This window comes from Tachysurus vachellii, chromosome 18 (assembly GCF_030014155.1).
Source record: "Tachysurus vachellii isolate PV-2020 chromosome 18, HZAU_Pvac_v1, whole genome shotgun sequence".
In the NCBI taxonomy this organism is placed as follows: Eukaryota; Metazoa; Chordata; class Actinopteri; order Siluriformes; family Bagridae; genus Tachysurus; species Tachysurus vachellii.
Window position 1 is genome coordinate 6,951,016 of NC_083477.1, and position 13,072 is coordinate 6,964,087.

The window sequence follows — 13,072 nt, forward strand, 5'->3', positions numbered from 1 at the left end:
CAACAAAAAGTGCTATTAATGAGTCATGAAATTTGATCAGTTTAATTGGTTTAGTTCTCTGTTCAACTTGACAAAATTGGCTCATTACTCAATAAAGTTTCAATAATTGAATATACTTAATTCTTGATTTGTGATTAAAATATACACACAAATTGTATTATATATTATACTGTATATTGTGTGACCCTGTTGGGCATTTCCCTGCGATGTTATCTGCTATGAACTGCAATTAAATATTTTATTAGAAATCGTAACTAATATAATTTAATAACTAGACAACGCCAAAGAGCTCCAGGTCTAATAAAATTTAAATTCAGATTATTCACTGCAGAACTGTTTAGTATTACGGACCCTATCTATAAATGTATCTTCTGAATTGAAATGTATTTCATTGCAGTGAACCCTAGATTATCTCAATTGATGTTTTAGGATTTTATGCAAGGTTTTGTAGAGTAGTATTTTGATTATGCTGAGTTTAGCAGAGTTATGCCTTTAAAAAAAAAAATACACAGGTCCTCTAGGGTTCAGCTGCAGTTCATAGTAGATTTGTTGTAGTGTTTCTCCTCCACACCGCCTCTATACCTCCCTCTGCCATGCTTTGACGTTTCTCATCATTTCATGATGGACAAGTTGTTTTTATGTTTTTAGCTTTATTCCTCTTTTTTGGACAATGGAATATTATATTCAGATATATTTTCACATGCTAAGAAATATTCTAAAATACAATAATGTAAAAAATAGCAAGCATCTGAAAAAAATCCTGTGATAGGTGTTTATTAACAGCATTAATATTCTTCTGTGTTATATGACCTTTGTTGTATCTGTGTTTTCTTTTTTAATCTTTTTTGTTTTTGTTTTTTTTAAAGTGAATTCCTGACAAATTCACCAATTTTTATTTTCTAAGATATTTTCAAGATACATTATATAATTCATTATATACAATGAGTTTCTTTAGTAGATGTTAAGTCAATATTATTGATAGACATTAAGCTACAGTTTGAAGTAGCAGAAATCTATAAAAACAAAACATAGTGTTGGAACGTGGATGGATGGACTACTGTTCTAATAGAAAATCCACAAGTAAAATAAAAGCTGAAAATATTGAAGCAACAATGAAAAGTTCAATTTATTGACAAGTTTCATCGTTATTTACCAAACAGTTCATGCAGCAAGTTTCATATGAAAGTGCAAGACAGTAAAGAGCATCGCACATGCTGCATCACTTACCCAAGGACTCGTAGGAAAACGTGCAAATATTAATGATGACAAATATTTCTTTCAAAAAAAAAAAAATACACAAAAACATCATTCGAAATAATAATAAAAAAAGAAGAAATGCCCACGGTGCCAGATGCATAGGCTACATTGACTTCATTCATCTTCATGCAATTTGGAAGTTAAAAGTTTTAATAGTTCTCTTTTTGCATTTGAGGTAAAAAACGTGTAAACATATTTTCACTGTAAAGGTCAAACACCCCGAATGCAACAAACTGGCTCGAATATTAATTTTTAATATAACATATAAAAAAAATAATTAATTAATAAACATCAATACATTCTACATATTTTCAGCGTGCAAATTCCGTTTCTCTGACAGTTACTGTATAATTAATTAGACTTTTAAAGACACTTAAAAGTCTCGTTCAGCTTTTCCTCCACACACGCGAACGAAGGAACAAACGAGTTGCATATCCTCGCGCTGCACATGACACCAGGCGCGTGGCAATCCGCCGCCCCGGGTGTACATATCAATCCTTGTGCTCGGTGCTGTTACCCGAGTCCGATCATCACCGCCTCAACGTCTTTAGACGGCCGCCGCTCTTTCACCAAGAAGTTGATCATGCTCTCGGACTTGATCATGAGGTTGCAGCCGAGAAAGAAGATCCCGAAGACGACTGTGAGCGAGAGCACGCACAGGACCGCGATCTGCACAGCGCGCGTAACGAACAACTTGCGCTCGTCCGGCTCGAGCACCAAAGATCCTCCACCGGCGCCACCGCCGCCGTCGCTCGCGCTGACCTCGTCCACCAGCGTGCCTGCGAGCTGCTGACTGCTGTTGAGCAAAGCGCCGTGCGCAAACAGAGTGCTGTTAAAGATCGTCGCGTTCATGGTGAGTCACGGAGTGAGATCATGCAGATGTTCACCAGACTTCTTGATTGCGCGCTTTTTCCTGCTTCTGTCGTGTCATGTGGATAAAAAAGTCTGCTGGAAAAGAATTAGCCGCTTAGTTAAGAACTTTTATCTTGTAGTACAGACGCAGAAAGTCCCGCTCTCGGCTTCTTAGGTGGGGCAACTAACTGGAGTGAAGAGCGTGATGGTGCGTAAAGGCGCAGGAAACTAGTGAGCAATGAAACTGCGCACTTCGTGGACATCACATAGTCTCATAGCCCCATTGTGTGTGTGTGTGTGTGTGTGTGTGTGTGTGTGTGTGTGTGTGTGTGTGTGTGTGTGTGTGTGTGTGTGTGTGTGAATGAGAGAGAGAGAGAGAGAGAGAGAGAGAGAGAGAGAGAGAGAGAGAGAGAACTCTCTGAGGAAGACAGTTTTGTTCTAATAAGACAGAGAGCCATCAATCCATGAAAGTGCGAATATACTCTCTCAGTCAAGAAGGGGATTAAAATGTCCCTGTCCATGTCTCTCTCCTTGTCACTGTCATGGTACCTTCAAAGATACACCTTTTGTGCCTTCAGTACATATCTTTTAACTTGAAAGTTGAAAGACTAAAATGAAAGTATATTGCCCAGCACCTTTCCCAGGTGAAAGATACATATAAAAAGTATAAAACATAAAGGTGACACCTCAGCAACAGGAGACGTTTTTCTTTTACATTTAAGTACCTTTTGTAATTGCTGAAATTTCAAATGACAGGAGACACACACACACACACACACACACACACACCTTGCATGTTCTATAATCTATATATTTTATATATAAAACCATGCTAATTTTCAGCACTCATGATTCCACTCTGACTTTTCAAATCATATCACATACTGACTGCTTGTCTTGCAAACCTGATCTCATACTGAATTCATTGAAAAACTACAAAATGGTCATTTACAATGAAAAAAAGACAGAAAAATACGAGATAGATAGATAGATAGATAGATAGATAGATAGATAGATAGATAGATAGATAGATAGATAGATAGATAGATAGAGATAGTCATTTTAAGAATAAATTCCTTTCTCTGGAGCTAATGTTCAAGTGTTCCATGACAACTTTCCCACAACATGAGTACCATAGAGACATGGTTTGACAAGATCCTGATTGAAGAGCCTGAGCGGCCTGCAGAGAACCCTGATCTCAACCCCACTGAACACCTTTGGGATAATCCAAAATGCCAACTATGCACCAAGCCTTCTCACCCGATAATCAGTGCTCGACCTTCCTAATGTCTTGTTGCTGAATGGGCAGAAATCCCTGCATCCATGCTCAGAAATCTAGTGTAAAGCCTTCCCAAAAGAGTGGAGATCGTTATAGTATCAAAGGAAGATCCCTCTTTGGAATGAGATAATCGAGTGTGTTAGGAGGAAAATAGCTACAAGTATTTTAAAATACTGCCAGGTAACCAAATGTACTGCCATGGTCTGTAACAATACCACAAAATTTCTTAATATACTATTTTAAGCAAAGTAACGTTGTTAAATCTCCATGAGAACAGTTCAGCTTATCTGGCTTTGATTTAAGTTAAAAAAAAACTTTTAATAGCTCAATGTGGCCTAAACATAGTTTAAATAGAAGCTAGTGTCACCCACACTACATTTTAGTGACTGGACAGGTGTCTTGTCTGATTCATATGTTCATGTTCATATGAAGTCAGTCAGCAAAACAAAAAGTTCTGGTGCCTCCAAAAAAAAAAAAACAGATTCATTTCTTACTGCAGAATTTCAGAGCAGGTGACAGCCATTCTAACTTTATCTGACACAGCTGTCACTTGTACCCCTCCTATCATAGCAATTTCTAAATGAAAACCACTTAAACGACTCTGGTCTCTTGTGGCCTTTAGAGTTGTCAGAATGTGTCAAAAATGTCTCAGATGTTTGAAGCTCTTTGATTATTTACACAGTACAAACCATAGTGTCATTAAATGAAGCCCAAAGAAATGAACAAGTCTGTTTTAGAAAGCCGACAGAAAGGACTTTGCAGAGCAGCATGCGGGCGTGTGGTGGTGGGCAAATGTCAACCTGACAGGAAAAGTATGGGAAAGAACATGCTGCGATAATTAAGAAACAAGAAAAGGCAATATTGACAAAACAAGTGCAAACTTTTTCTGTAAAAATATAGATTCCTGGACTGTCATAGAAACTTTTTTTTTAAATTGACTACCTAGACTGTCAATTTTATTCTGAACTGTATCACATCACTGTTTCCATCCGGAAGTCTGGAAATCTGTTTATTTGTTTATCTCGACTGTCAAGAAAAAGCTACAGAAAAAAATCTTATGTAGAAAGCATGTGGAAACTAGCTTACTATTTCTCAAAATAACCTATTTATGGATGGAATTGGAATTTGACTATTTTAAACAGCATTAACCAGCAGTTGATTTGCATGTATGAGAAAAGGATTGTAGTCTTACACCATGAGGTAAGTCATTTTTGTAGAACTGATAAGCTAAAGTCAATATGCATGATGTATGAGGCTGAGACGATAGTAACAATAGCTTACTACACTACTATGATCTATTTGATCATATTTTTTACTAATTGACCAGTAATCTTTTTTAAAGTATTTGACTGGTCATCTTTTCCATAGTAAGACTTAGTAACACTACTAACACTGACTTAACAACTGACGTAACACTAGTAACACTTTTGTATTAGACAAAAGCTTATTATAGCTTAATGATGGATAATGTATGAGATGTCTACAGCAGTGTCTAGGTTTATCTGTTGTATTTATCTTCAGCCTCAGTATCTTCCAAAATAAACAGTCTGGATAGGGCTGGAAAGCACCACTGATCTAAGTAACTAGCTGAGAAAGATCAGATATGTAACCTGTGGTGTAAATAGCTGGTCACAATGAAACTCGGTGTCCAACAAGGCAAAAATTTAATTTGACATTTAAGGTTGTTACAGAAGATCAGGTTTAAGTCATAGCATGGCAAGTTGCCACTGTTGGGCCCTTGTACAAGGCCCTTGACTCTATCTGCTCCATTGGCACTGCAACCTGGCTGACCCTGTGCTCTGACCCCAACTTCCTACTAAGCTGAGACATTCAAAGAAAAGCATTTCACTGTGCTGTATTGTATATATAACAAATCGTTTTTTTTTCTTCTTTTTTTCTAAAGAACAATAAAAATACCCGCAGGAGCAAGCCACTTCATACAAGAGTGGTCTTATGTAAATATCTCCACGTCAAAATGATATCAGACCATTACACCATAAGAAGATCGATAAAAGAAAATTCATTAAATAAATAAAAGACTTTTCGTAGTGCAGTTGACTGTAGAAATGACTTGATCTATTGTGAAACTGAAATGTTTCAGACTATCAAAGTAGATTTGGTTGCTTTCTTTAGCATCTGCCTGCATCTCCTTTCCATCTGCCTTACAGTTTTTTCCACAAATCTTCCACAAAATGATTAAGATTTCTTGAGTGGTCTGTACCGTAAGTTCAGACAGGTCAAAGACTTTCTAGTTTGTGCAGATATCGAGTACTGAATCATCTTCAAGTTGATTTTCACCTGAAACTGAATCTGCACTTGAACTAAAATAACTCTGCTCACATAATAAGAACAAATAAGACAGAAATCAGATTCTAGTTTTATGGTGACGTTACATGGTTAAAATTACACATCACTACACAAAGTCTGTACACTACATGCAGTAACTGTAACAAAACTATGTGGCCAAAAGTATGTGAACACCATGAGGTTCTTCCCCAAATTGAAGCTTTATTAGTTTATAAAGCACACTATAATTCCTAGCCATTAAGTAGTTTTTATTTGTCACTGTTTCAGATGAAAGACATATCTTCTGAGAAACCTGACAGATAAAAAGAGAAGTATATTTATAGTGTTAACAGTCAAGAGAATTTCTCACTTATATTGTAGATACTGGGGTCATGTCCAGGCTTTATAACATGCCTGATTTTGTGTAGTCCATTAAAACTCTTTCATATGATCACTTGTGGTGCAAACTGATCCAAATGATTTCTCTGAATCACTTAAGCCTTTATTAAAGAGTGGCTTCTTTATTAAACTGTCTCTTCTGTGATAAAACTCTATAGATTTACATAGCATAAGTTCATTTCAAGCCGGTTTTCTTTCCTGTGAGTCTGGGTATTTGCATGAATCGTGTTCATTATTTTATCATGGACTTATTAAAACTGCTATAATGATATTACAGAATATGCAAATATGAAGAGAGACTTCATTCCGTATGTAGCCCTGGTTAAAATGCTCAGTTTAATGATCTGTCAGATCACCCTGCTTGGTTTGCTTCTTTGGTTTTCTTTCAGGCTTCATACTATTGAATGTAATATGAAGGAAATTCAAACCGTATCTATTGAATCTTGAAATACTTCCAAAACCTCCATTACTCTGAGTTTACTGGAAGCATGTAGAACGCTGGTATTGATTAGCACTGGATACAGATCTTTTTTTTTATGAGATGTACGTACTAAAGTTGAGTGAAACACTTTCCCATTGACCAAGTATTTATTTATTTAGTTACTTAATTACTTTCTTACTTACTTACCTTCTTACTTACATACTTACTAAGTAACTAACGTAGTTACTTACTTACTTACTTACTTACTTACCTTCTTACTACATACTTACTAAGTAACTAAAATAGTTACTTACTTACTTACTTACTTACTTACCATCTTACTTACATACTAAGTAACTAACATACTTACTAACTAACTAACTAACTAACTAACTACATACTTACCTACTTACTTATCTTCTTATTTACTTACTTTCTTACTTACTTACTTACTTACTTACTTACTTAACTAACATACTTACTTACTTGCTTACATACTTACTTACTTACTTGGCACCACTGACAATCCCGATCTCCATTCTTGTCCCCAGCACTTACACTCTAACACATTTAATGATGGTTAAGCGTACAAATGAAAGCCTTAAAAACCTTCTGCCTTAAAACCATACTTAAACTCAGTTCGAAGATAAGTATTGTTTCTTTAAGTTTTTGTTTTTGAAAACTTAAATAAATTTGAGTTTAATATTCAAAACTTGACATCAAGTTTAAAGAGAAGAAATCAATTCACATTGTATGCCAATTAGTGGGCCAAGTGCTTTAACAAATAAGAGGAACAAGAGAGGTCAAACAACTGACCCCTGAGGAACTCCAGTTGTACCGAATGAAGTTTGAGAAATTAAACATACTGTTATATTTGTATGAAAGTTGTATGTATTTGTCATAATATATAATCTCGTTCTGAATGCCCTGAATTCAACAAAATAATTATTTAATTATTACTGATAATGTGTACCAGATGTTCCTGACAGTTCTGAGAAAAACTTTTTTTTTATTAAGCTTGTTTGTGGTATTCAGGAGCAATTTTCAAACTTCTTCTACTGAAACATGTTGCTGCCACACAAGAAAAAAAGCATCAGCATCTTGTTATTATAGGAAAAGCATCTTGTTATGATGAGATAAATATATTCTAAAAAAAACAGCAGAATTTATATAGCATGCATGGTTAATAATTGATCTGAGAAATAGTGCAGATGAAAGAACTAGTCATATAATTCTTCATGCTTGTGTTTAGTCGCTGAGCAGTCCATATGGTTTCATTATTAGCTTACAAACTTTCCTAAATGCATGAATTGGTCAGACCAACTTGAATGACATGGGAAATGTCAAGATTACATATGGCAGCATATTAAAAGTCTACAGGCTGGGGATGTTGTTATGCAAAACTCTGTCAGGCTTTTATTAAAAATGTTTCAAGCTTTGGATGGAGTTAAGCTGAGATAAAAAATTGGCATCAGAACAGGCTATGCTTTGTGACATATAAATCAAAATCAGTGACAAAGATCTAACCAATGTTTGCATTTGAATAAATGATGGGATTCGAGAATCTATCAATCATGTTGTCACATAACATTTGTCAGATAACAACATTCTTTTTCATAATAATGGTAATAATGACATGCCTTTCTTGTTGTAACACACTGCTCTTGTTGTAATAACGAGAGTTTGGTTTTTTATAATAATAAAATGTTTTATTGTGTTAAAGAGATGTTTTCTCATAATCTTTTATTATTGCAACAAGATGCTTTTTTCATAATAAGAAAATACACATTGAGTAGTTAATTCTAAATTTTCTCATCGTAGGCTAAGATATTTGAAACAGACTAATATTTCTGGTCTGGTGTTGATCATGTTAACATGCCCTCTACAATCACATGATTGAATGATGTTATCTCAGAGATTTAGTCTTAATTGTCTGAATGGTGACCACTGAGTCATTCATTTGTTTTCTCAAACTAAAACCTTAAAGACCAGATCATGTTCTTAAAGTTCTTCATGTTCTTCTATCTGAGCCAGAAAACCTAACAGGCTTTGGATTCCAGCCCACAGTTGGCTACATCCTGAGCAAACATGTCTGTCTCCATTCTTGTATATTTCTAAATCTGTCCAATTATCTAATGTTAGTCATTTTGAAACATCTCCTACCCTTGTCATTTTAAAGATAGAACCACCCCACTCTACACTGACCAACAGGCTACTGAGATATACAATACAGTTTAAACTGATTCCACACTGTTTTTCCACCTTTTATACTATTGAGAAGATAAATACATACTTTTAAACCTTGCTAAATGACCTCTTTATTTACAACCATTTTACCAGAAAGAGGCCATTTAAAATTCATAATGTAAATGAACATTACTGAAAAATATAAACGTTAATTTAACACTAACTGAAGAACCTCTGAGCCAAGGTAACATCTTGCTTTGTACAAGTAAAACAGTACTTAATGTGTGCTGGAAGTAACATACCTGTGAAAACAGATTGGAAAACAAGCTGTGTGATCAATAACTAATTAGCTTCCTATAAGCAGGGGAAAACAGTGAGTTGCAGAACCCTCACCATTGGTTTAAAGCGTTTTTTTTTTTTTAGGTTATTTTATTCATTCTGCTACTTTAAGGTTTAATGTATTATTTATTTTTGCCAGGAAAGAATCACAAGGTGTTGTACAAAGAATACCCAAAATAAAGGACCACCTGTCCGTATATTTAGGTTAATATTTTAGGACAGAAGAGTAGTTGTATCTACATTAATTATTCATTGTCATTCATTGTCATGGACTAATGGGAAAAGATGTTCTGGGCAGACAGGAGTGAAACCCAGTGAGCTCTTCTGCTGTTGTTGCAATCTGCCTCAAGGTTCAATTTAGATGTTTATTGTGCGATCCTTTTTTTGCCCACCACAGTTGTAACTGCATTGTGATTGTTTATTTGAGTTACCTTTCCTTCCTGTTAGCTCAAACCAACTTGACCATATGCTTCTGACATCAACAAGGCATTTACGCCCAAAGAATTTACTCTCAGTGGATGTTTTTTGTAATTCGCACCAATCTCATAGTACTGTAAACTCATGCAAACTCAGAGACTACTGTTCATAGAAATCCCAAACCAGCCCATGTGCCACCTACGACCTTGCCACTAATATCAAATTTTTCCCCATTCTGATAAACTATATGAAGACTTAAGTCTGCAGTTAGCTTTTAATTCTACTGTTCAGTGTATATTTGTTTTTTTGCTGGTCAGCAACCAAGGGCTAATTATAAGGCATTCGTGTGTTAAATCATGTGTGCTAAAGCAGGCAAATCATCAGGCGGTATAATAGTTTTTGGTTTACACATTATCATGATGTTAACTGTGATTGTGACCAGACTGTAGTATTTTTTTGCACTACTAGATAAAAAAATGTTGTGCAAAGACAACAATGCACTTGGACACTGGAACTAAAGCTATCACATTGTTATGCCTTGTATACACGTTATAGTATACTTATCACTTCCTACACGCCAGCCCTGTTATACACTTACAAACATGCAATATGGAAAGCTTGTTATTATTGTGTGTAGGTAAATAATTGATGCAGACAATGCAATAGCTCCAGCTAATTGTTCAGCTTAACTACTGAGTCACACTGCTGTTGGATATTAATCCTTAATCCCTGTACAAACCAAGAGGCTATATTATGCATTCTAGCTTTATTAATTATGTATGATTATGACAAGTAGGGAGAGTTCATCACTGTTATATATACACTCTCTTGGGCCTTGTGTGTTACTTTTTTCTTTGCTGAAGATGGTTAAATAGGCTAATAAGGATGAACTCAGATGTAAACAGGACAAGCCCTTTAGCTATTTAGTGTACTAGAAATGACCATAGAGATTGGATCAAATGAGGAAGCGGAGCTCCATTTCCAACTCACCTGGTGGTGTTTCTTCTTCTTTTTCTCTTGTGTTAAAACTCATAAAGAAAAAGTAAAGTTGTCTCCACAATCAGGTCTTTGTTCAGCATCTTTCATTGGCGAGACTAATGTTGACATGAATACTGTATATGCATTTAGCTGTCTATCCTAAAAATACAGTGTGCAAATAGCCTACATATAGCCTTACAGCGACGGGCCTCCAAGTTGTTCCTTAGCAACAGGCAACCTGTTTGCATGGCGACAGATGGTTAGTTAAGTTATTTTCGTTGAAAATAGGAGGGAGGGTAGGCGAAAGCGTTGAGTAGAGAGCTAGAAAGAGAGAGAGGGAGAGAGACTTCAGGATCACAGTGATGTTTCCACTTAGCTGGGGGATTTGGCAGCCTAGCAACACAATGTAAGTGAAGATGTCCCTTAGCAACCGGATGGGCATTGCCCCCGCTCACACAGTCTCGGTCACGTAATTACATGCAATGGCATATTCACGAATTAGTAGACAGGTAACCGTAACCTTTATTACCAGCTGCCCTCTTGTAATCTGCCCTATTTTCCAACACATATGCAAACAGGTTATAGAGGTGAAGTTAAGATTTATAGGTCAAATACTGCAAAAAAAAAAAAATAGATATTAGATGGGCATCGTTATTCAAGATCTTAGAAAAGAAGTAAAAAAACAAAATGCATTTCAGTGAAGCTAGTGGTCAGTGAGAGGTGTGTCTGAGGTAACTCCAAATGAAAAAAGTTTGTTCTGTTTAAGAAGCCTCAAAAAAATAACAACTTTAACAATGACAATACATTTGTCTTATGCAATACCTATGTCACATCCAGCTCTGTATTCCATGTCACCACAAACTCCATCCACACATTGTGTCGTTCCCACTGTGTCGATTTTGTGGTTGCATTTAGTTTGAGCAAATTCTGTTTTTTCTGTCTCAACAAGGTGGATTGGCTTTTAGTGGGTTTCATCACCATGCTCCTGGAGCTTGTTTTTATAATGGGTAAAAGAACACAAGCCCCACTAGAACCAAACAGCTGTGACCAAAGTGACAGAAATCTGACATGTCAGAGTTAACCCTTTAGTATTTCTAGTGATGGCTTCAGTGTCGGCGCCAGAGAATAGAGAATGAGGGGGCCTCATGTTTAACTGGGGGGGCCTATCTCGTTCACATACTATTACTATTATTAAACTTCAATAAACACAAAATATTAAACGTATCACTGATTTTCTGTTGACTTTCCTCTGTCTTAATTCTGGAGATATATTGCTTTGCAACGATGCATTCTGTTTCCACAATGGTGCAATTTGTTAAATCCATAATAGGCTTCACAGACTCCACATTTAAAAATGTCTCACTTTCTGGATCAAGAGCGGCAAGCGCTGCAGCCAACTTTGAATTACGTTCATTAAAACGTGTTTCCATTTCACCCAGAATGTAACTGGCTGACTATGTTAGCACTGCATTATGGGTTAGTACAATTATAATTTTTTTAATTAACTTATACTCTTTATTCTTTAACCAGTATTCATGGTATAATAAAAGTAATTTGTAAAACATTTTTTTAAATTATTAAGTTCGTTATTATTTTGAGAAGTAAGGGGGCACAGTGACTCAAGTGGCCGGGCCACGCCCCCCAGGGCCCGCTCGTGGCGCCGACACTGGATGGCTTCAATGTTTACAGAGAATCCCATAGAGCGCTGAGTGAAAATTAGAAGGGTAATTCAAAGGGAAAGAACTTTTAGGAACATACACAATCGCTTGGATTTTCCTGATGACCCTGTACTTTATGTACACATCCACCATAAGCAATCAGTGTTTCAATGTTGCCTAACTGTCGCGTACGAATGTCAATGATGTCTTCTAGTTTGTTTCTGACCATAAACATATCTGCATTTGACTTTGTGACAACTTTGATTTTATTTATTTAATGGCATAAAGTAGGCTTATGTAGACAGTTCACAAATTAACTTTTTTATAAAAGTAATAAAAGTCAATATCAGGCAGAAACCTGATATTATTTTCAAGCCTCGGCAGTGGACAGTGAAGTGATCAAAGTTTTTATATTTTATTTTATATTATATTTTATATTTTATAAAATTTTATAACAAATTTTAGCACTTGAATAGGTGGGTCAAGCTGTAATTATTAATATTATCAATGTTCTGTCCTATGTTCATTTTAATTCAAAGTAAACAATTTTCTGGTTATAATTTTCAAAATAAATTTTAATTTTCTGCTAGTTAAAACATTAAATTTAAACGAACTATATTTACGTTTATAAGAACGGATGTATTTTACATACTGTGTGCCACAATAAAGGTTATACTAATGATTGTTTTATGGCATGGTCAATGTGGTGAATCCTGCTCCTCTCAAGCAGAAAGCTTTTTTTAAGACACTAAAAGCATTTAAACAACCACTCGACAATGTTGGCACAAGTTGTTGACTGACATTTAAATAATTGTAAGAGTATTTTGAGATTTTTTACTTATTCACTCTTTCTAACTCTACAAAAATACAGTTTACATTGCTGAATGCAGTTGTGTTTTTTCTGCAATGTTTTTCTCCCTTTTATCAAATTTTTAATTAGAGAATCCTAATTATATTTAGTTCTGCATTACCCATCGCACCTTCATATTACCATATATA

General features: G+C 35.5%; 1 protein-coding gene across 1 annotated transcript; it reads right to left on the reverse strand.

The window, feature by feature from the left end:
* Positions 1-1,116: 1,116 nt before the first annotated feature.
* Positions 1,117-2,416, reverse strand: rprml (reprimo-like). The gene has a single exon (XM_060892609.1). It carries the CDS (start codon positions 2,107-2,109, stop codon positions 1,771-1,773), a length of 339 nt encoding a protein of 112 aa, XP_060748592.1. The 5' UTR covers positions 2,110-2,416; the 3' UTR covers positions 1,117-1,770.
* Positions 2,417-13,072: the final 10,656 nt, after the last annotated feature.

Bases quoted from the DNA above. Each gene is read 5' to 3' on its own strand.
- rprml (XM_060892609.1), bottom strand. From the start codon at position 2,109: ATGAACGCGACGATCTTTAACAGCACTCTGTTTGCGCACGGCGCTTTG.